The following is a 24749-nucleotide window of genomic DNA, read 5'->3' as shown; positions in this document are numbered from 1 at the left end:
AGGGTTATCCTCTTTATTGCTTCACATCATTCATCAGGCGCACAGCCTGTGTATTCATTCGTTACAGTCATCTTTACATGTCGGCTTCAGTCCCGAATTCAATGTATCCTACAAACCTTCAATTGCCATGAACTATCCCTGGCGACCAGCTGCAGCTCGAAATCTACATGCCGATTCTGCGGCTTCACATTCATCATTACCTAGTAATAGACTCTCTAGCAATCTTCCCATCACAGCGGGAACTGTTGCTTCTCGTATCTTATTACTTCAAAAGCTTGCGGGCAACCAAAAAAATAAATCACCACCTAAAACCCCTTCACGCTTTCCACAAATCCGATCAACGTCGAAGACGAGACGAGAGAGAAGCAGCAAATCACCTCAACGATCACGATCCCCGCCTCAGATTCGACCGTCATTAAATAGGAGACGAGAAAATTCTCGTTCGAGCTTTGGTCGGCGACCAACGAACATCTTTGGAAACCCGGCATCGCGGAACTCGCAGCCAAATGAACAACCGCAAACAGGGACAAATCATTCTTTCTTGGGTTTAAGAACGCCGAGATCGAATCATGATGAGGGTCATGCTAGAGCGGGGAATTTAGGTGCGTTAAGGGTTGATGGGGATGTTGGACCTTCGTTGAGTGGTTTGCGGGGCTTGGCTAGGGAAGATGTGATCAATAGTGAATGGGCTCCTGTCTTTGATAATTTGAGGGTGTCGAGGAAGGATCGGGATCAGAGGATTGCTGGCCGTGAAGGAGATTCACAGCTGGGGGTTCAGAATTTTGGGGACCATTGCGTTTCGACACATGCACCGTCTACTTCTCAATTATACTGTGACAAAAAACGGATATTGAATTCTTGTCGTGGAAAGGAGAAGATAGGTCAAGATGAGATGTCCAATTCTGAGGTATCTATACGCACCACGTCTACACTTCGGCGGCAGAGTGTTCGAGATTTGTTTGATACACATGGTATTGAAAGACCACATGGACTCGCGTCATCCGAAGTAGCGCGTGAAGAGATTAAGAAATCTCTGAAACATGTCGTCTGTCATATTTGCATGTGGATTCATGATAAGAATGAGAATACCTGTTGGAAATGTGGTCATCGATTGTGCAAGGCTTGTGATAGACTTCTACCATTTTCAAATGGAGGGAAAGATGCAAGTTTTGATTACGATCGAGTGGTTTCTGTTGATCGGAAGGAAGCAGGAAGACGAGTACATTATGTCACAACACCTCGGCCATCAAAAGGCCAAATTTTAAAGCAATCACTGTCGAGACCTCTGCCAATTCCAATACAAATTACTAAACACGAGGGCAATCCGCCCGAGCCTTTTCCACCATTCTATCCCAAGAAGGCTCTACCACGGAGCTCAAAACCTGGTTCTGGTTTAGATCCAAGGAATAATGGACCGATACAATCGTGTCCTGGTATTTACCAACTCGAGCGCCCCCAAAAGCTCTCAACTAAATTTGAGGAAACCTCTCCAGAAAATTCCATACTTCTTACACCAAATTCTTCATGTCAGTATGTCAACAAGTATAGATCTGAGTCAGGATCATTGAAAACACATGACTGTAGATGTGAAAGCTGTCAACAAGCTAACCATGGGAATTTTGTCTGCCGACATTCTACTTCTCATTCACTTGCTCGGAGTGAGGATATTATAGCTATGGATGGTCGGTATGCAAGTGATAGTATCAATGATGAGAATGTTTATCGCTCTCAATCTTATCCCGACTCTTCTAAAGCTTCACAGCCCTCGATGAGATTGTATCGATTTTTGAATGGATCTATACACCGAGCAATACAACTCAGCCATGGATCAGACCATGGGAAAATCCCACGGACGTCGATGAGGTCAGACCCAGTTTTGAACAATACAGTACATCGGACTACAAAACCTACCTATAGATTAAATTGCAGAAGCCGTACAGAAAATACGCAGGAGTCGGAAAGTTCGTGTCATGCTTTCAATGGGTCAACCTATCAACCAGTACAACCGAGCTTTACGTCGGATAATGGGGAACACTCGACACTCCTAGACAATCATTATCCATTCCTCAATGATTCAACACATGGAAAGCGGTCGTCGAGATATGGATCGGATTATGTAGAATGTCGTGGGTATCCTAGGACTGGCCATGGACATTGTGATCGCAGTCCTGTTAGCTCAGGTATTTTAGGGGATTGCCAACATTGTCTTGATGATTGTGAGTGTTCTGCATGCCAGAGCACAGTTCATAGTGTTCGGTGTTGCACAAATGAAGTTCATAAACCTATGATTCATCTTCATCGTAGTCCAGCAAAGACCTCACTTAATGGCGCGTTCAATTCGAATACTGGACATCTTAGCATTACGCAGGAGAAAAAACCTTATATATTATCTCGCTCTCAAACTTACGATCGTTCAACACTTCATAAGTATGATAGTGTCTCGGAATGGTTGGGGAGTCCGGATGAGCCTTCGCCACCTCGAAGATTTGTTACCCCGACAAGCACGCCGTCTAAGACTATGAATGTTCTAAATAATATGCCATCCGTTGCTACCAAACAAGCTGGCACTTCATTATCGATGGCTCAAACTTCATCACCTTGGACCTCATCGTCGATCATCCCGAAAGGCATAGCACCGCTAATGAAGGAGATCTTCAACAAAACTTCAGAGAACGCTTGTTCAAAAATAATCGTAAAGCCAAGCAGACCATCTTCAAGTGACGGCACTAAAGACCAATCCGCAGCACCCACAAGATTCAATACTCGTTTTCCCACCAACTCTTCTCCGGGCTACTTTTCATCCAACCCATGGCGGGAGAAAGAAGCTGTTAGTTTCCCCAAAAATTATCTTTCTTGGAAACGCATGGCGAAATCTCCACTGCAGCAAGTCGCTAGACGTTCGACGGATTGTGAGACGTCGGATGTTTGTGGACAGTCGGAATGGGCGGAACGGAGACGCGAGAGCGCGGAATCGAATTCTTGGAGAAAACGAAAGGAAAGGTTGGGGCGGGAACGGGAACAGGAACAGTTGCGGAATAAGGTTCAGAGGTGGGAAGATACGAGGTCGGAAAGTAGGAGGGGGGTTATGAGGACGTTGGTGACGGTAAGGGATGGTTTTGGTGTTAGCGCAGGTGCGGGTGCGAATGAGATGGCTACACCGGTTAGTGCGGGGGGGTATTTTGATGCGCAGATGAGGTGGTTGTCGAGTGGGAGTGAGCGGGGGAGGGGGAATGGTATGACGGGGGTTATGGGGTCGATTGTGGAGGAGGAGGGGGATGGGGGGTCTGATGGAGAGGGTGAAGATAGTGAGAAGCATGATTGTATTTGGAAGAGGAGAGTGTGTGGATTGAAAAATACAGATGATGATGGTAAGGTTGGTGGGGTCAAGGGTGTTACGATTTTGGTTCATATGGAGCATGGAGAGGATTTGGTTTTGAGAACAAATTGTCAGGGGGGCTTGAGTTGGGAGGGTTTGGAGAGGTTGTTGAGGGTTGAGATGGGAGGTTAAGGATTAGTTGTGATTTGAGAGGGGGAATTCTAAGAACTTGTGGGATGGTAGGCGGGCATTTCTTTTAGATCACTAGATAGTGATGAATTTGGAAATCGAAAGGACTAACTATTGTGTCTAGAAGTGATCGAAAAATCGGTGGCTAATCAATTGGGCCAGGAAAGATGAGGAATCATTACTACTTGGAATACAAAATCTTTTATTTATTTTAGAAACCCTGGCACTAAATCTCCCTCAATGGGTTCTACGCATTGCTACTGACCACCCAACCCTATAAATCCAAAGAATGAACTTTCCCAGCGAGAAATTCCACAGTAACAATCCTCGCTCTAATCTATGTAGTTTGACTGATAGCCGTCGCATTATAAGCCGATCACTGCCTTTTTTGACAGACTATCTTCCTCTTCTTGGTATCAATACGTCTCTTTCTAGATGCTGATAAGAAAGCTCCTACTTGAGGCATTACCAGAAGAGTTCAAGAAGATCAATTTTGCTACACATTAGACGTCTGAAACTGCTTTTGCACATAGATACCTTGGTTATCCGACACCGTCCTCTTGTTGCTAGATTCACAATTTGCATCAAAATTGGATGATTCATTTGGAACGAGATGCAACTCGTCAGTATCTGTCTGCACAGATGGAGCTTCAGAAAGTTCAGTGTAGTTACTGTTTTTTTTGGGGGCGTGAAGGTCCGGAACCCCCGAAGTTCCTTAGCTGAAGTTGTGGATTTTCGTCTTTTGTTGACACTGTGGGGCTGCCATAAAGTTTTTGGGAGAGCTTTGATAGGCTGGGTCTGAGATATACTCTAACAAAAGGTTTCATAGTAGGTAAGCAGGCAACAATAATACCAATCCAAAGCTCGAGATTGCTCAGCACTCCGACTCTTGCAATGGCAATCATGGGATCAGAAGGGCTTCGGGCTGTCAATTCAAGACGATAGCACATGATGGCAATAGTTCTAGTTTAACGGTCAGCTATGTATGAGTAGTCATAACGAGATCGTACAAAGAACAAAGAATGGATGGTATCTACAGGCCGGCACTTACGCAAAGCCGAAACTGAACATGACCATCACAAAAAGCTTGTGATTTAATGCGATTTGAAGCTTGTATAGCCATGGCATAGGGAGAATGATGATTGCCGTGTCGAGAGCCAGATTGAGAGCGATGGAGGAAAACTCGGACAATGTTAGAGATCTGCATGAACCCCGTGGAACAGGGTTCCATTCTTGAGAGACTGGGTTGCAATGAGTTAAAAACACGACGAAGAAGGTGATACCGAAACAAACGTCTATGGTCATCAAAGAGACGGCCCATCGCTTGAAAACGGGCGTGGTGAAGATTCGCATATATAACCCAAGCACAGCCAATTTGACGGCGGTGGTACTGAAGATCCATGTGGTTGATATTGCCACAAGAACCTTCCAGAAGAGTTAGTTGCGATCCAAAGAGAAGTGGTGTTTCAAGCACCTTGAGCCAACTAACATACCCTTGCTTGTACTGCTAATTCTTCAAGGGCCAGATCTGTTGCGCCGTTCCCCAAACCATTGTAAATAGCCCATACCCCGACTCCTTGCTGGGCAAGCATTGCCACCTATTTTTTTTTTTTTACAACACGTTTTAGATTGAGATCATTTAGATGGAGCCAGGAAAGAAAATAGAACAGCCACTTACATATGAGAAAATCAAGAAGCCATCGTCAAGAAAAAAGCCCCTCTTTTGGATTTTGGCTGACCAAAACCGAAGCACAACGGCTATTGTTGTGAGAATGGAGAAGGATATGGTACACCCAATTAGGGACCAAGAATAATCTCCGCGAATCGTTTCTCTACTAAGCTGCCCCGAAAAAGAACGGATGAGCACGAATTTAGAGATGGGTAATTTCTGGGACGCAATGCAGAAACAGATGCAAACGGTCTTTTGAAGAATGTTGACGAAACTCTTGGACTTGGTTTTTCAAATTGCTAGCTGTAGCGATCCTATTCCAGTCTTTTGCAAAGAAAAACTTTGAACACTTGCAGCAAGGTGCTTTTCTTTCGTAAGTGGGTCGATATATATAATACAATAATCCTCTGTTTATCGATCAAGCATAGATCCTGTAAGAAAGGGGAATCTTTTTTTTTAGGGATCGGGCACACACCTCAGAAGCTCACATGCGGGTATTGAACATGAAGATATTGAACGTATGTGTGAAGCTCGCCTATTGAGGTAATGAATGACTAGATTTTCTGGCAGATGCTGACATTCGATATGGTTATTTACGGGTGCGAGAAAAATGGAATTGATTTTCAAGTGCTGTTTTCAATTTCCTACATACATTTCAATAGATTGGTCTGTGTTCAGAGACGAATGTAACCTTGGTAGTTACCATCTGCAGAGTCCATGGTTCTGCATCCTTCATTGCTACCCTCGATCATCATCATTGATCTTTTGATGCCTGTCCACATCCTTTTGAGTAATGCAACGTTTTCTATTAAGTAACAAAAGGCACCTGCATATTTAATATCGTTTCATTTATTTTGTTCCAGGGTATATATCGCCTGACAATATCTGGTGCTGGACGCACCCACTGACTTTATTCGGACATACAACGGGCATGAGGCGAGGCTTTTGGCTATTCTGCAAAGAATCCCTCGAATACTGTTCTCAAGCATTGTGTTGCAATGGGTACCCTCCAGCTTCAATACTGGGCGCAGTGCAGCCCCCTCGAGTAAAGTGGTCCAATGCTGATGGCAAGTGACCCTGACTGGTCCCACTATGGCCCCATCACCCCGTACCTTCCTTTTGGATCTGATGTTACTCGCGACAAGCGCCTTGGAGAACAACCCGCAGTTGAAACTTCTTTACCTAGGTAGGTCGTGCATTTGGTAAGCGAAATTAGCTAGTGGTCTTGGAATTTTCGCTTAGAAAAAAACGCCATTGTAATTCGAACATAATTCTAATCATTTCTCCAAGATCAAAAAGGGTTTGAATCCTGGTAATTTGTTGACAGAGCAAAATTACATGTTATACAGGATGGTCTGATGTGAAAGTGTAGGTAGGGGTGTCTGATTGATATTTCACATCTTATTCAGACAGTGACAGCACCGTTTCTACAAACACCTATGAAAGAAATAACAATTTTATGAGTTGAGGTAAGTCATAGTATCCAGTCCCTCCTTTCAATGAAAGTTCACGGCTGTGGTTAGCTAGGAGTTTGTACTCGAATCACTATGCGGCACCTTGATATATAGTGTATCAGGAGACGGAGTGAGCAAAATTGACGTTGCATAGGGTCACCATGGGAGCTCGTTGGCTAATTGGTTAGCTAGTAAGGTCAGCTCATAGCACGACACAACTCCAGAAAATAAGTTAAAAGGTTTCATTAGCAGTGTTATTATTATACAAGACAAGAAACCACCGCTAACCTGTTGAGAAAAAATCATCAGTTGTAGTAAAATTGGAAGTAATTTTAATTTTCACAAACACACAATGGGCTGTAAAAGGTTAACGTCATTTACAAATTACTGGGCCTATAATCTGCAGAGTCCCAGCCAAGAATGAGACCTCAAACCAACATCAGAAACAAATCATTAGCGAGTTTATCGTAGCGCTATATTAGCATATTTCTCCTCTAGCAGCCAAAGGCCCCAATTCTAGAAGTTGGAGTAGGGTTATCTGAGAGTCAAACGATGTAGTCATCCTTGTCTAAATGCACCCGAGACTAATATATTGTTGCCGACGATATACCGGCAATCTTGTACCGGTTCTCTATGTGATTAAAAGGAGGGGTGTTTTTCTCTTCGAGTAAAGGGGCCCGAGTGATAGAGCCAATGTCAACTTCGGAGATTGAACAAACCTCGCCATTCCAAAGTAATTGTACAGAGCCATGTTCACAACAAGTGACAATATTGTTTACTTAGCAGATATCAAGAGAGGAAGAACTGAAATAATGCGTCGGATCGATCATGCCGTCAAGCTAAACAGGCATTGCTTAAATTACCGACTTTTAGTGGCGAAGCCCGAGGATTCACGAAGATGTGGATGGAGACAATGGGCTGCTGTCGGCTCTATTTTATCATACTGCGCACAGTGCAGAAGTCGGCCATGACAACTACATACCCCAGGTTGTCAGTAGACGAATTTAATATATTAATAAAAGTGGCTCCTGCAATGCTCTCTCAACTAGGGACACTCGCGCTTGCAAAGTTGCACTAATAGCTTATATGGAGCATCCCTACTTATTAACATGCTTACTGTCTGAAAAAATTGAAAGAAAACCGGCATGCATGGATGTTTGCAGCCCTAGTACGTATCTTCAACAGCCAAGTGGCTCATCCGGGTTTACTCGTATGTGATAGTTCTTCACATGCATATATCTGTTGGTACGAGAAGGATACGGAAGACGTAGCACCCACGAATTGCGTAGGTCCTGTATGTCTAATTGTATTCTGTCTAAAGAGCTAGCTACGTATTGAAAGTAGTAAGCCTTATAAAGATTTACTGAAAGAGCTAGTCTCTTTCGCATTCGCTTAGGGCTTTATTACAGTAGCTATATCACAGTGGTAATTGAATTGAAGTCATTCACTTCGTTCACACACAATAGCTACACCTCACTACACTATTGCCAAACGTATGCTGTTCTAAAAGATCGTACTGACGAGATTCATCTATGCAGGCGAGGACTGCTTTGTAAAAGGCACCCAATTCATCCCCGAACGCTGGACTACGAGCCCCGAGATGGTGCTGAATCCAAAGGCACATATACCTTTCAGCATTGGTAAGAACACAGTATTCTTCTTATCAAACGGTAGCACATACACTAAATTTTGAAAACATATACTGATCACAATCCAAAACATCCAGGTCAATATAATTGCATTGGACAGCCTTTGGCATGGCCTATCATGAGGTACACCATTGCCCGGATTATTCAGAAGTATGATTTCCACTTGGCACCAGGAAGTGATGGCCACAGCATGGAGGATGACAAAGTTGACAGATTCACCGCTTTTCCTGGAAGTGTGTTGCTTTGTTTTGAGCTCAGAGATTGATAAAAGGAAATTAGAAGGTCGAAATTCTGTACTACTTATTAGTACCTTGTAACTTTGAAGCAGAACAGCGTCTTCGCCTTGTTTTACACACCTATATATATAAGTTAGAAGAGTCAACTAAGAATATTTCGAGGATATCATCTGATACTATGGAATGTGACAAAATATCAATGAATTCAACAAAAAGAAGAAGTCTCAATATTGATTCTTGAGAATCTTTGGTTTTGTGTAATGTTTTTACATTTTATAGTACTAGCTATGCTCTGAATGACAGAAATCCCATATCAAGTCAGCCAGATAGCTCAACTATACTATACTATAATATCTCATAAAAACTTGTATCATATTCCATACGCAATAATCATCCACAAGAACTTGCCATCCCAATTCATTACCAGATGCACAGTTTCAGCTCTCATCTTCGAGCAAATCACATCCACTGACCAACTACATCCATGTACATAGACACATTCCCCTTTCCCTTATGACTTCCCGCCAATCTCCTGGCCACTTCGTTCGCCTCAAATAAACTGACTAGTCGTCTCTTTCCAGTAAACATACTCTCTGTCTTACCCTCACCATTCCCATCTTCATCATCAAACTTTCTCTTCAAATCTCCCTGAACCCTCAAACATTCCTCCCAGATCATAGAATGTGTTTCATACTTTTGGGTCATATCGTGTTTCTGTTTCGCGCGATACGCACTCAATGTATCCCTATCAGCATTATTCGGATGATAATGCCAATTGTCGTAAACGGATGGAGGGTTAGAGATGAAATTTGAGATAAAGTTATCATGAGACATTTCGAGGGGTGTACGACCAGTTGCCGATTCTCGATATAGGAGAGTGGGTTTTTGGCGAAGGAGAAAGGATGTTAAGTCCGGTCTATCGATTTTGATTGCCTGAATTGGTGTTAATATTGCAATTTTGATTTGCATGGTAAAGAGTAACTTACAACGTGTAACGGTAGATCACCCTCTCCGTTAATCATCTCTAGCTCCTCGCCAGTAGAATACTTGAGAAGTAGTTCTATAAAATCAACGCTATCATGGCGTTTAGCCTTGCTCATCCATAAAGCTAGAGGCGTAACTGCGCTCGGATAGTCATCCGATCTCTCGAGTAACATTTCTTGAACATCCTTTTTGTCAAGTAGCTTGATGATAGATTCCAAAGAGGAGATTGTCTCTTTATCCACGGATCTAGCATCAGCTGCAAGAGTATGCATGATATTCCGGTTCTGTCTATCCCGAGAGCGAGGCGAGGCGCCAACTGAAAGAAGATACTCAATAATTGGAATATTTTTTCTACTAACAGCGAGATGAAGAGGCGAAAAGCCCTGAACAGATTTCAATGAAAGAGCCGAATCAGGAAGAACGGAAACAAGATGTTTGACAAGATTGAGGTGATTTATTTCTCCTTTGTCTGTTGGCGGGTGATGAAGAATGGCGACGTGTAGTAGCAGTTCGTCTATTGAATATTGTCAGTATACCAATGACCTCATAGAGGTACTATATCACTTACTGTTCATCTCTAGCCAATTTGAAATGGCGCTTTCAAATCCTTTCCCTGATTCCAACGTTCGGATTCTGAGATCATCCTTGTTTCTCTCAGCAAATTCTTTGTAATGTCTCATTGGAGCATCACTCATGAACCACTCAACAGATTCAATGTTGCCCATGTGTGCAGCTTCAAGTAAAGGTGGAAACTGACGCTCGAATGGATTATAAGTTCGGGTGTGAGCAGGAGGTCGTGCCCAATCCTTTCGTTTCTTGCCACCAATCGACAAACCTTCATAATATCTTGGCTTTGTCTTGAGCTCTACACCACTGGATGAGACTAAAGTCCCAAGTGGAACACCAGCCCCACAGTGTTTGATCATTTCGGCCATCATTGTAGTTCTACCTTTAGAGAGAGCTACATTGAAAATTGAGGCATCCAAACTATAGAATCGCTGATCGTCCTCATGTTTAGCCATCAAAGCTTTCTGCTCGCTTGCAATGTCTAAAAGAAATTTGAACATTTTAAAATCGTCCTGCTCAACAGCATGTTGAAATAGAGTAAATGTCGTGCTTGATCCGGAGTTCTCGTCATTTTCAATGGATCGGTGCGCTGAACAGTGCCATTGAATCATAGTCAAAGGGAGTGTATCGCCTTTGACAACGTTGGAAACTTCCTCAAGGGTATCAATCGTGAACTTGTCAGTAACCAGTTCAGAAAAGATAGGCAGATCATCCGATCCATCATCATCATCATCATCATCAGAAGTCGTAATGCCCCAGCGTTGACGTCCTTTCTTATCATCCTCATCCTCTTCGTTATGATATTGAGCAAGACAAATCTCCACAATTCTACGTGCAAGATCATAGTGTCCGCGCAAAACGGCGATAGAGAAAGGCATAAACTCATTTCCATCGCGGACCGCAATCCTGAGAGGTGGATATTCAACGTTATCATACTTCCAAGGGCCGAGTGTCAAATTCTTGATGGTATCAAGATCATTGTTCCAAGCAGCTTCAAACAACATAAAATAACCCTGTCTCTTCCCATCATTGAGGTCCGGGACATTGAAAGTAAAATGTGTCTTGTAAGGTTCTGGTGCTACTGCGTGGCGATTGTGACGCCTAGATCTACCATGGTCCTCGGAGGATTCAGAAATATCGGGATACAATTCAGTGAAGGATTTTGCCCCAGCTGCGGTGAGGAGCTTTTCAGCCTGCTCGAGATCTTTGATTGCTTCTCCGATTGCTTCGCGCTCATTCTTGTACTTTTCAAGTTCAGTCTCTTTATCTTTAAGCAGCTTCTCGTAGTTCTCATGTTTCAATTTATTCTGGTATTTTTCATATTGGTAGTCTTTTAAGGCTGTCCAGTACTTATAGGTACCCGGTTCCAGATCTGTCGTGTAAAAAGTCTCAGATTGAAGAATTTCCGGCTTCCTTGATTTGAGATTTTCTGGTTGATATTGCCATTGATTATACACAGGCTCCTTCCATTCTCGAAGCGTCTGCAATTTGTGTTGAATGACATCTAGGATAGATTCTTTCCTGTAGTGATAGTAATTTCGCATATCAGGATTATTTACCACTGACCATGCAACAGTCGTGAGAGTCTGGGGGTTGGCACCGTTCGAAATAAGATCCCCAACAACAGCACCCATCTCTTTACAGATAGCAGCAATAATGGGTTGCTCGGCGCTTTCTTGAAATCGTTTCATGTTGGTCTCCGTATTTTGCTTTTTAGCATGAGTGTTCATGCCTGTATAAACTTTGACCCAATCATCAAATTCAAACTGAGGCTGTGCACCTAAGTGCAGAAGTTTGGATGCCATCTCTCCATAGCTTTTCTTTATGGCAGTAGAAAGTGGTGTATCAGCCGACCCGTGACTTCCTGTCATTCCGATCTTATTGATCACTCTTTGTGCGGCTGGTTGATCATGAGCAAACAAAACCTCCAAGATGTCGGTATTGTTTTGAGCGACAATGTAGTGAAGGGCTGTGAAATGGTTTGTATCCGATTGAGCAGAAGTTGCCCCTAGATTCAACAGTACTTCCACCACTTGTTTTGACTTTTCTTTGGGGAGAGACATTGCTAGAACCAAAGTCATGATTGCCCCTCTAGGATTGGTAGTTCCGGCTTCTACTAGCTTGACAGGAAAGAGAACATCGGCACCATATTCCGAGACGAGAAGTTTAATAGCATCGATGTGACCATTGAGAATTGCGAGGTGAAGTGGAGAGAGACCATAATCCCAAGCAATGACATTGATGTCATAGATGTCAGGATCTTCCATAGAGTCGTCCATAACTGCAGCCTGGAAGAATCAATTAGCCGAAGAACAATGAAGGGGAAAATAATATGACTTACAACATCATCCTTAGCTTCATCCTTGTTTCCTGGAATCTTGACAAAGCTTCCCATTGTCAGAGCATCGGATTCCTCTTGTTCACTATCGAGGGTGATCTCTGATGCAGAATCCGATTCCTCTTCGTTTTCAGATCCAGTGACTGCAAATTTATGAGACTCCTTCGCTTCCTCCTCCTCTTCATTGGCCATACTCTTATTCAGGAGTATGCGAATCATCTCAAGATCGCCTCTTGCAGCTGCAATATGTAATGCTGTTCTGCCATCTACAAGTCTAGCAATCATTCTGGCTCCATGATCGACAAGACATTTAACAATCTCTGGAGTGGAAGTCATAGTGGCTAAGTGTAAAGGTGTGCGACCAGTGAAGTCTCGGCGGTTGACATCGACACCTTCTTGGGAACACCAATCCTGAACATGTTCCAGATCTCCATCCACGATAGCTTGACACAGGCGTGCTGTATCACCGACATAACTCATAGTGGTCCACTCATCGTCATTTATAGGATTGAAGCTTCCAATTTCCTGGCGACCGGGGTCGTCTGTGATAAACTTGAGAGTGCCCGAGACGTTGTTCTTGCTTTCCTTCTCAGCGACCTCCTTCTCTTTGTCAGTGGTAGGGACTGGACAGTATCCGCAACAATCTTGAAGGACTTCTTCTGCCGTGCCAAAAAAGCATGGGTGACGATGTAGATAAACTTCACGATCTTTGTCTTGGTTCCATTCCGCATTCAGAAGCAAATCCTTGGCATACAGCAATCGATTGATCTTTGCCGCATTGTACTTCTGCCCATAAGGAACTGTCATGGTATGATAGTTGGCAATCTCATCCTGTTCAGCCCAATCTGCAACCTCATCCTCTTCTTGATCTTTCAGATTTCCATACAATCTACGTTGATTGCGGAAGCCTCTGTTGAGAGATGGTCTACCACGTTCTTTTCGGCGCTGGTCCATGTAGTTTTCCCTATCCTATGTTTGAAATTAGCATATGATCATTGTCACGACCACAACAAGATTACTTACAACTGTCTTTGGCAACTTCTCCAGAATCAACAATCTAGCGAGTCCTTCGGTGCGACCAAAAGAGCGCTCAAATATGGTAGGATCAATTCTTGAGCGATCCAACATTGGCCAATGGACTTCAAAGCCTCTGTGGCTGTATTTGCTCAAGCGGTTTTCGTAACTAGGCGATCTTCTGGTCAAATCAACAGTGTTGCATTGTGTAATGAATGATCCGACGGCTCTGGGACTCATGTAAACTTGCTTTCCATCATATGCAGCACAAGAACAATCCACATCAAATCCAGTGATGATCTGAGAAATCGAATCATAAAGTCTGAGGACGATTTGAACATGACGAGTGGGGTGCTGGCTTGCAATGGTGATCGCGTTCTTTGTGCGAATCGTAGTTGTCTCGTGAAGGATAGCATCTTTGATATTAGTCTCAATCTGCTTAATCTTCTCCAATCCTTCAGCTTCGGTAAGTCCGTAAAGAAAGAGATCAACGTCAGATGCCGGAGCCAAATGCTCGTGATAATATTCTCTCATGGCTCTCTTGCTCCCTGCCCATTTCTCTGGGATTGGAAGAAGAGATGTGGTGACGGCACTACCAGCTGCAACAATATTGCTCCAGTCAAGGTCAGCCAATGAAGATTCGGAAAAAAGGTTGAAATTCGTCTGAAAGTCCTTGATGGATCCAACTACAGCTGGTGAGCCATTGGGTCGACGTTCTTTTTCCTTCAACGGCATGATGTATTTTTCTGACTCTTCTTTAGACTCATTCTCGAGATCTCTAGCGCGGACCTTTAGATCACTTTCATGTCCAGAGAAGATGGGAACTAAATTGACAGCTCCATCTTTGATGGCTTCATGGTCAGGTTGCTGGGCGTAAATTTTGCGAAGTTCTGATTCATAGGCCTTGTACGGCTCAACAATGGTTGAAATGTTTTTGGTTGGATTTTGACATAAGTAGGAAATGAAATCATTAACAGGTGCTGGAAGGCTTGGGAGATCGATTGGAGCTGGACGTTCAGGGAGAGTATCTGAGGCCATGATGGTTTGGTATGGAGACACTATTTCGGATACTGAGAGAGTAGAGGGAATATGTATTTGAAGTTTTGCTGATGGGAAGACAGATATATAAAGGAATAGTTTGAACCAAATTTTCATTAAAAGTCAAGAGAAAACGCTGACAATGGCATCTACGTACAGACACCAACTAAGTAGCTTTAGGACAAGAATCCACCAGATCCTTCGATAATTGTATTCAAGGTATTTCGTACAATAAGATTGAAATTGAGATGAAGATGTGAAGACAAAAACGAGGATTTTCCTTCTCCTTATAGATTCCACACGCCACACACATACACACAAGGTTCGAAAGTTACGAAACTCGCGTTGCTACACGAAAGTCACTCTTCGTCTCGTGATTTTAGGCAGCTCCAGGCATCCACGTGATTTTCTCCCGCTTTTTCCACAATCGGCGCCTTGGCGTTATGTAAGCAGTAAGCGGCACAATGTTGAACCACATTTCCCCAGTTTTGGAATTGACTCGCATCCAATCTGGAAACAGCCAATTCGCATGTTCTCCATATTCGGCATTGATGCCTTCATAACGGAGTTTGTTACCTGGAATGCGAGGAAGACGATGGTTTCTACACCTATGTTAATTAATATAGCATATACACTGACTGCGCTAATGCCAACATCATTCACGACGATGATGATTGTCGATTGGCCCTACTGGAAACCTAATAAGTGATATCCAAGACCAGCTTGGTACCGGTGCTGTAGGCCTGTCAAATCGATATACGATTCTCTCAGATTGAAGACTAAAGTCTCACACCAAAGCGCTAGCAAGATCTGTCTCCCATAAGCCTGCTAGATATTTGCTCTTGAGTCGCCTTTGAAATACGTTTGCTACGCCCAGGATAGCAATTGCTCGATCATCATGCTTAGTTAGAGCCAGCGTGGAATATTCACCCACTATTTTGAGCCATCAATCCAATACTGCACTTTCCGATATGGAAATGTGTCTTGATTTATGTTCGATTCTAATATTGGATATACTTTCTCGAGGCCCGCGCATTTGCAGAAAAGACCACGCTTGCGGTCCAGTATCATCTCGGATGGGTGAAAATCTAGTGTACGAGAGGCAAGCATTCGTTCTTGGTAAACCCAGGCTCTGGTCAAAAGTAGAAGCGCATCGGTGCAAGAAGCAACCGGGTGAATGTATCGTTGTTTTCCAATGGCAGTAAGCCGGTGGTGGATTGGCTCAAAGGATGGCCTAACGAAGACCTTTGACACATTGTGACCATCATGAGGTATTTGAAAGGAGCTTATGGAGATGCCACCGAAGAAATATTTGATTTTACGATCGCTGAAACAACCCGCTGCGATATCCTTAGCTGCTGTAGCTGCAATATTGAAACAGCTATTGGAGTAGATATCGGCCATGAGCACAGCTTTCTCCCAATCATCAAAGTCGTTCTGCACAAAGCAAAGGCTATCTATCCATATATAACGGCTACACAACTTCGACTTGATATAACAGATAGCACCTCGCAAACGGTGTCCATTATTGGCCAATGCCGAGGCTGATCCTTAGCTAACGTATAAGACTGGAAGCGAACAGGCATGCCGATCTTTAGTTAATTCAACTGCAGCTCCAACGGGATGTACGATGGAATACAAGATCTCCTTCACATCAGTCTGGAATACCTAATTTCAAGACACTCTTCATCATTATCTGTAAACCTCTCATGATGACGCGACAAATTATACAACCTGAGCTGACGCTATCCTCGAGCATAGATGATTCGAAATGAAAGTGATATTCCACAGTCATATCAGGAGAGACATGCTGCGTTCATTTGAATTTCCCAGCTTCTAGCCTCCAATCAAGGTCTCAACATGTGTTACAAGCAGGCATTTTGAAACTCTAAACAATTAGACTAGTATATCCGAGGAATTAGTTATACGCGACTGCAAAGCTGCTCGCAACTTACTTGGAATGAATATAAGTAGCAGTATTTTGAAGTGACGTCGTTTTACAAGCATTCGCAGTGTCGTAATGCCTGGATCTTGGATTAGAATATCATCGAACCCCAGTGTGTAAGTGTAGACTCGATTGAAAAATGTGAATAATGATACTCAGGTTCATCATTTTGTCCGTGTTCTGATCGTCTCATTATGGATATCAAAACCAAGAGTAGTACTGCCATGGCAGCACATTCAATCACGGGCATTTGAGAAGTACAACTTATGTACATTATACATCTGGGGCCCCAAAAGATATACATAAACCACATCATCACACATACAGTCCCATCAACTATAAACGAAACGAAACAAAACCAAGCAACAATATTAGATCCGAATCTCGCGTTTCCGTAATCCAAAATCCCATATGATTTTTAAAAAAAAAAAAAAAATATAAAAGAATAAAAAAATCCATCATCACCAAGACCGCATCATCAGTAACATTACAGATCATCACCTCCTACTTTTCCGAACCAGTAAGCAATTTACCGAGTACGCAATCAATCATTCCCCTCTCTCAAATCTCCAGCACGATCTATTAAAGCACCAATGCCCAATGCAACTTGCTAATAAAATAAGGACGTGTATAATTAAAGGGATTTGGGAACTGTTTGCAGTTATAAGGGCAGTCGGGAGGGCGCACTTCTGCTTTAGTACCTACTGCTTATCTCCAATCTTCCAGTTCCACATACTTTCGATCTTCTCATCAAGTGAAGCAAGCATAAAGGTTGGAATGTTAAGTGTTTGAGCCACTTGGCTGGAAGTTGGCGAGTTGTATAAATATTTAGATTCATAGCATAGAAAATATAGAAAAAAAAAAGTAACATCATACCATCACCAATATAAGTTGAATAGGCATGCATATAACCCTATATTGTACGGCAGAACAAATCAAGAGGCAAATTTTTGTCGAGCCATTAAATGCATTCATTAACCATGGGATATCTGGAATACACGAGCTACGAAAATGATCAGGCGCTCTAGCTCATCTTACATCTCCCTCGTCTCAGCACCCATCTCTCCTCTACAAGTACAAACCCTCAGGTTCGCCCTCACTCTTTGTCTTCAAGACACGTTCCCTTGCAGCCCTGAAATCCGCCATTTGGACACGCATTCTACGCTCTCTCAGTGCCATCAAACCAGCCTCAGAACAGATCGCCTTGATATCAGCACCGGAAAGATCATCCTTTTGGTTAATGAATTCTTCCAAATCGACATCTTCGTTCAAGGACATCTTAGATGTGTGAAGAGTGAAAATCTTGCGTTTAGTATGTTGGTCAGGATTCTCGAAAAGAATCTTTCGGTCGATACGTCCTGGACGAATGAGAGCAGGGTCAAGAGTATCAATCTTGTTTGTAGCCATGATAACCTTAACGTCTCCACGGTCATCGAAACCATCAAGTTGATTAAGAAGCTCCAACATAGTTCTTTGAATTTCACGTTCTCCACCAGATGTAGATTCGTAACGTTTAGTACCGATGGCGTCAATTTCATCAATGAAGACGATGGATGGTGCATTTTCGGCGGCAACCTAAAAATATTAGTATTCATCTTACCCAGAACAAACATTGGAAATATGCATACCTGGAAAAGTTGTCGAACAAGTCTAGGTCCATCACCCAAGTACTTCTGAATCAACTCACTACCAACAATTCGCAAGAACGTTGCACTTGTTTGATTTGCAACCGCCTTTGCCAATAAAGTCTTTCCGGTACCTGGCGCACCATAAAGAATAACACCCTTGGGGGGCTTGATACCCATCTCCTCATATAATTCAGGATGTAATAATGGTAGCTCGACTGATTCTCGCACTTCTTGAATCTGCGACTCGAGACCACCAATATCTGCGTAAGATTCCGTTGGAGCTTTGTCAAGCTTCATCACTGAAACCAAAGGATCCGTGTCGTCGGTAAGAACACCAACAATCGAAACGGATTTGTGATGCAGCAATACACTCGCACCTGGCTCCAAGAGATCTTTGTCGACAAAAGACATGATGGAGACGTAGTATTCCGGTCCGGTGGTACTCGAAACGATAGCATGATCATCATCAATCATTTCCTCCAAAGTTCCAACACCCATTGGACTACCACGCATATCATCAACACGACCTCTCTCATCGGCGTTTCTGTCAGCGGCATCTGCGTCACCTCCAGCATTAGCGGGTGCTGCTGTCCCTTCCTTTGCAGCCTTGGCCTTTCTCAGACGTTCCTGGTTCTCAACATATTCTTCTTCGAGGAGCAAATGATCGTGAATCCGTTGCATTCGAAGATATCGGAGTTTGCATCGGGATGTCGGATAGACGGCTGGTAGCTTTGCGGAGGCATTTGGTCCTGCAGCCTTACGCTTCTTGCGACCGATTCTAGTTGTTGGTCTTGGTGGTGGCTCGTACTTTGGCTTATCCTTCTATTGTTGGGCAATCAGTCCATCGTCCATTTTTCTATCACGATGACGAATGCGTGTGCATACCTTCTTAGACTTGTCATCTTTTCCATCTCCACCTGGCTGATTACCACCAAGGCCGGATGGTTGTTGACCCTTTGAGACGATATTAATATTGCCGCTCATAAACCATGGGTGAGAAGCTTACCATCTTGTTCTTGGTAGGTCAAGAAGCTTTCAGTAAGACGATGTAGGAATTCGAATGGTCGGGATTCTTGATAGGATATATTCGGATGCGGTTGTGGAGTTTGAAGTTGAGAAAGGTGGTTTATTTTGGTTGTAATAGATAGCAACAGCTTGGATGCTCTTTTAGCCTTCTACAACGATGCAACAAGGCGACAAGAACGACGCGAATGAATGAGAAGCTAGCTTGGCTTGGACCACCTGGGCGATGTGATAAGTCATCGATGCCTTAGAAACGAGTAGGTCGCCGTGGTAGCCTTACATGCCTTACTAAGCCTTCTCGCCTCACACACTCAATGTATCAGGCACCAACTTTTTAGTCTATTTTTGGTAGCAGTAGTGAATTCGAGTGGTGCCCGAAAGTCGGGATGGGATGGATGTATTGGCCTGGTCGGATGCCATGATTCCCCCCTCCATATGTCAATCCATTGTACGAGATATACCACCCTTCTCATTGACCAAAACATATACAGTCACATCAACAAACATATCTCCAATCTACACAGCATATGCTGGGCAACCGTTGGGCATAAAGCTGGACATAAGGGCTCGTCATCTCTTGGCCTCTATTCATGACATTTCTTTGACACACCATTCTCTGCAGTCCAGTCTCACCAGTTGTGATCCCGTATCCCGCATCCAGCATCCAGCATCCCGTATGGTACGAGAGGTTACGGGCGGCGAGACATTCAATATTCAATTGACGGTGACTGCTAGGTAGAAAGTGGGACGGCTATCCACTCAGCACACTATTTTATCAATAACCCCGCCAAATTTAGATCCGCAAGCATCTATGAAGTGCGAGTATTGGTAACTTTCTTGGGTTACATGAATACACCACTGCTTCCACAAGGCTTTATTGGTATGTGCCTTGTCTTGAAAGCCACTCTTTCTTAGTCCTTATTATTCAGCGTATTCTACACACTACGACCTTCGAACGATCTTCTTAATCTGACTTGAAATAGTTTGAGAGTAAAAGCGAATTCACCACCTCATTCTCGATTGATATTCACTAGCCAAAGAATCCGAGAATTGCCTACACAGAGCAGTTGCGAAATTTTCGAGTCGGATAAGACATCACGTATCCTCGAACCCGATCACAAAAGTCAATCTTGACCTCGAAACTCGACCATAAAACCTCGAACTCTTATCAACATCAACATCATCAACATCCATTTTACTGCACAAAAATGTCTTCTAATAGAATGCGTCGTATCGCCAAAGAGTTGAACGATATCGCAAACGATCCTGGCGCTCAAATATTTTGTCAGGCAAGAGATGGTAATGATAGCGATCTGACCAGCCTTCGAGGTTCTTTTCCAGGCCCGCCAGACACACCCTACGAAGGAGGCACATACCTTGTCGATATCAAGATTCCCAATGAATATCCATTCAAACCTCCACACATGAATTTCTCGACCAAGGTCTGGCATCCAAATGTCAGCAGTCAGACTGTAGGTTTTGACCCTTTAGGAAGTGGGATTCAATATTAACGATTGAACAGGGTGCCATCTGTCTTGATACCTTGTCCTCAGCCTGGTCTCCGGTTCTAACCATCAAGTCCGCTCTCCTTTCCCTTCAATCTCTCCTCAGCGAACCCGAGCCGAAGGATCCTCAAGATGCCGAGGTAGCCACTATGTTGATCAACCATCCCAAGGAATTTCGAGAGAAGGCACGCGACTGGGCAATTCATTATGCCGGTGCCCCCAGGGTCACAAAATGGTCTCAGGCTGCCGCTTCAAGCCCTTCATATCTTCCACCGGTCAAACATCAATCACAGGAGGAGAAGGCGCGACAGGAGATGTTGAAGTACGCCAGTTTTCTTTTAATTGTTTTCCCTTGTATGTTTATAGTAGATGGCAGACTAACAAGAAATTACAACAGGTATCAAGGATACAACAAGGCTCTAGTCGATCGTTTCGTTTCCATGGGGTTTGATATCGAAAAGGTAGTCGACGCATTCAACTTCGTTCATATCGATCGCCATGGCGGGGAGGACTACGAATTAGAGGAGGCTTACATGGGTGATATCACCGCAAGACTTCTCGGAGAACCATGACTCATGAATGATCTTCGACATACAATGAATGGTGGTTGGATGAATGAATGAATGAATGAATGGGCAAATTAAAAGGAATATGATGGGCGCACAATTTTTCGATCAAATGAAGCATAATACCTTTGCGATTCGAACGTACGACCGAGATTCAAGGAAAGAATTTCAAGCTCATTATCTTTCTGTAAAGGTATACGGAATTGCTATATTGCAATTACAGTCAAGAAATGCTGAAGGTATGGATGGGGAATGGCATCTCGGAATTTGAGCCATTTCTGGGAACAAAGCGTCATTAGCATAGGCGTTGGCATGGATATGTATCCACATGGCGTTACCTATAGCTTTTTATTCAATTGCACATCAAACATTTTTACATCTTTTGCTTTGCAATATGTGATTTGGATGAATGGATTTGAAGACAAGGTAATAAGATGGCAAGCGAGTACATAAGGAGTTGTTCAGTTTGGGCGCTCTGGCTTTGTAACCATATCGTGACATTGACTTATAAATCAGTATGTTTCGATATATATATGGCATTGACGGCTGTGTGAACGAAGTGAATGACTTCAATTCAATTACCACTGTAATACAGAAACTGTAATAAAGCCCTAAGCGAATGCGAAAGAGACTAGCTCTTTCTGTAAGCCCTTATAAGGCTTACTACTTTCAATACGTAGCTAGCTCTTTAGATAGAACACAATTAGATATACAGGACCTACGCAATTCGTGGGTGCTACGTCTTCCGTATCCTTCTCGTACCAATAACGGCTTTGGCCTATCCATTCAAGGATCAAACGACTTCTTCCTCAATAATATTTAGGATATTTTTCTGTATAGCTTGTGATAATTGTGGTGTATTAGGGAGTGTATGGGATGAGAGAGAGATTCTCATGCTTGATTTTCTGGTGGGTGGGTGATATGTGTATATTTGGGATTTTAGAATGATAGTTGGGGATGTGGATGTAGATGTAGATGTAGATGGTTTGTGTAATGATATGACGATGATGATTTAATAGTAACGATGATAGTGATGTGATATGTGATTATTCTGATAATGATTATATGGAGTTTAATTATGAAATAGTAATAGCGAGTGGCTTGTTTATTGTGGAAATTAGACTTTGCAAAGAGAGAATTGATAATTGGATAATTGGAAGTTGGAGAATTGCGAGGGGGTGCGGGGATTGCGACTGGGTGTGTAGATTGTGAGGGGGAGGAATTAGAGTTTAGATATTAGATATTAGATATTAGATATTAGATATTAGATATTAGATATTAGATATTAGATATTAGATATTAGATATTAGATATTAGATATTAGATATTAGATATTAGATTAGATATTAGATATTAGATATTAGATATTAGATATTAGATATTAGATATTAGATATTAGATATTAGAGTTTAGATATTAGATATTAGATATTAGATATTAGATATTAGATATTAGATATTAAATACATAGGGATGTGTGTATAATAAATATAAATGTAAAAATTGTTGAAACTTGGGACTTGAGAGGTGTGAAATGTGGTTAGCTAGGCTGAGTATCGGGATTGTTGGATTGTTGGATTGTAGTGTAGTGTAGTATTGTATGAGTTGTACGAAGAAGTGCTTATTATTTCTTTTCTGGGGTTATAAGGGATCAATCAGTTATTCTTCATATCTTAAATTCTTGCTTCTGTCGGAGGAGTAGTTGAATGCTAGACGGGTTTTGAAAGAAAATTCAAATACTATTTGTCAAATTAATATAATGTATCATCCAGCAAATCACAATGAATCATGATTGATTAGTTTTTTAAATCAGAAAATTGATGAAACTATGTGTATAGGATTTTTTGGATTCTCTTCTTGGTATTCTTATCTTTTTTGAGGGAGGGGGGTGGGAGGGGAAGAACTTGAAAAAAAAGTGGAGTTGAATGTGTGGATAGATAGATGAAAAAGGGGCCTCGGCTAATAAAACTACTCGGGAAAAATTATGATGTCGATTAGCATGGTCTCTCTCGGAAGTAGAATAATGTGATAAGATGAATTGTGGGATTTTTGTGTTGATTGATTGTTTTCTATTCTTAATGGATTCTTTTTTTTTGAGGGGGGGATTGCATGATTTGGCACTTGGGTTGGAAGATTGATTGGTCATTTATTGGGAGATGGGGTTATTGATTGCAAATTTGTTGTGTTACAAAAAGATGAAAGAGGGTCTTGTATGGATTGTAGTTTTTTATTAGATGAGATAGATCAAGGATCATTTAGTTACAGTCGAGGAAGATTTTTTTTGCATTTCTTGTTAAGTTCGTCCCTTCATGTGGAAATTAATATTGTCATTAAATCTATCCACACTATAAATTTCCTGAGATCTTTGGAAATCTTATTCCTGATTGACTAAAGCCACAAAAATTATCAACTTCATCCATTATCTGTTGCTTTCCGAGAATGTTTAGCTATCTATATCATGTCCTGCCCCGTGATCCGCCATTTCTACCCCTCTTTGGACTGAAAACTCATATAACAATGCACTCTCGATTACCGCCACGGTTGTTGAGAGTCTATTAGATTGTTTAGAATAATGTACCAGATCCAGTGGTAGCAACGGCTGGAGTCGAGGAAGCAGATTCTGGTATTTTTGATCGTTGATCGTTGATTGTAAGAATAAGTGATTGGTTGGTTCGAATGTATCTATTGTCTCGTCAACATATTTCCGTTGAGACGATAAATTGTTCAACTGACTTTGGGGTATAGCTTTAGCGATCTCGGAAGTCTTGATCAGATCAATGAATACGAGAAGATTGTAACTTTGGTGCCTGGATGTAGAAGATTCCTTCCTGAAAGTGACGAGTTTGATATCTTCATAACTTTGCGTATATCTCAAAGCTTAGGTAGTGTGTTAATGCTATTGTGGATTGACAATAGGAATGATCCCTTTATTAATGAGTTGTGCAGAACTTTATTACAGAGTAGTTATGTAATAGTAGGAGGGGGGTTTTTTGTTTTACCAAAACGACCGGTATAAAATGGGAATAAAGAAAAGTAAAGAGAAAAAATTTTAATACTTTTGTGAAAGTGGACATAAATTAGATTTTGCGAAGATGGCTCTAATATATTTTACATCTTGCGATGCGTGTTTGAGATATTCAGATCTCATTTTTCACATAATTTTGAATTAATTGGTGTGGTTCAAGTCAAATGTGTACATTGGGTTCTTATTTCATGAATCAAATTTGAACATTGGGGACTCATTCTTTGGATTTGTTAAGAAGAATGAGATCATTTCTTCAGATCAACTATGAACAATCGATCCTTTCTCTCTAAACCATATTCGAATAATGAGGGTACGTTGTTGATATCAAAGTAGTGCATTGAAGACTCATTGTTCAAATTAGAATTGAACTACCTAGGTATCTTTAGTGCTTTTTTATTCGAAATTTTTGTCCAAAACATACGCTCCTCCATAGTTTGTTCCTGTTGTTTGCTGCACAGATATATGAAAAACGCCACGGCATAAAATCAGAAAAGAAAACAGTAACCTAGGTCCAAGCACAAACTTTCCTCAAAGTATCTTTCCTCAAAGTATCTTATGTAATGCTGACACTCGGATACCAGCTCTCGACGGTATGATACTCTTT

The 24749-nt window shown here is 42.2% G+C and overlaps 5 protein-coding genes across 5 annotated transcripts; 2 read left to right on the top strand and 3 right to left on the bottom strand.

Moving 5' to 3' along the window:
- The first annotated feature begins 1 nt into the window (after position 1).
- On the top strand, positions 2-4008 carry BCIN_10g05080 (hypothetical protein). The gene has a single exon (XM_024695663.1). The coding sequence runs from the start codon at positions 128-130 to the stop codon at positions 3506-3508; it is 3381 nt and encodes a 1126-aa protein (XP_024551457.1). The 5' UTR covers positions 2-127; the 3' UTR covers positions 3509-4008.
- A 58-nt stretch (positions 4009-4066) lies between these two features.
- On the bottom strand, positions 4067-4955 carry BCIN_10g05070 (hypothetical protein). The gene is made up of 2 exons (XM_024695662.1): positions 4557-4955; positions 4067-4468 (listed from the first exon to the last, which is right to left on the bottom strand). The coding sequence occupies exons 1-2, from the start codon at positions 4856-4858 to the stop codon at positions 4174-4176; spliced, it is 597 nt and encodes a 198-aa protein (XP_024551456.1). The 5' UTR covers positions 4859-4955; the 3' UTR covers positions 4067-4173.
- A 3812-nt stretch (positions 4956-8767) lies between these two features.
- Positions 8768-14780, bottom strand: BCIN_10g05060 (hypothetical protein). The gene is made up of 5 exons (XM_024695661.1): positions 13426-14780; positions 12406-13371; positions 10066-12352; positions 9500-10011; positions 8768-9446 (listed from the first exon to the last, which is right to left on the bottom strand). Exons 1-5 carry the CDS (start codon positions 14452-14454, stop codon positions 8973-8975), a joined length of 5268 nt encoding a protein of 1755 aa, XP_024551455.1. The 5' UTR covers positions 14455-14780; the 3' UTR covers positions 8768-8972.
- A 2428-nt stretch (positions 14781-17208) lies between these two features.
- Positions 17209-19236, bottom strand: Bcrpt2. Its single transcript, XM_001557298.2, has 4 exons — positions 19034-19236; positions 18913-18981; positions 18028-18849; positions 17209-17974 (listed from the first exon to the last, which is right to left on the bottom strand). The coding sequence occupies exons 1-4, from the start codon at positions 19034-19036 to the stop codon at positions 17468-17470; spliced, it is 1401 nt and encodes a 466-aa protein (XP_001557348.1). The 5' UTR covers positions 19037-19236; the 3' UTR covers positions 17209-17467.
- Positions 19237-19397: 161 nt separating this feature from the next.
- On the top strand, positions 19398-21846 carry Bcubc1. Its single transcript, XM_024695660.1, has 4 exons — positions 19398-19930; positions 20034-20522; positions 20573-20877; positions 20953-21846. Exons 2-4 carry the CDS (start codon positions 20259-20261, stop codon positions 21125-21127), a joined length of 744 nt encoding a protein of 247 aa, XP_024551454.1. The 5' UTR covers positions 19398-19930; positions 20034-20258; the 3' UTR covers positions 21128-21846.
- The last annotated feature ends 2903 nt before the right edge of the window (positions 21847-24749 follow it).

The sequence above is a fragment of the Botrytis cinerea genome, chromosome 10, assembly GCF_000143535.2.
Source record: "Botrytis cinerea B05.10 chromosome 10, complete sequence".
Classification (NCBI taxonomy): domain Eukaryota; kingdom Fungi; phylum Ascomycota; class Leotiomycetes; order Helotiales; family Sclerotiniaceae; genus Botrytis; species Botrytis cinerea.
The sequence above is the reverse complement of the archived record's forward strand: the minus strand, read 5'-3'. Positions and strand labels throughout refer to the sequence as shown.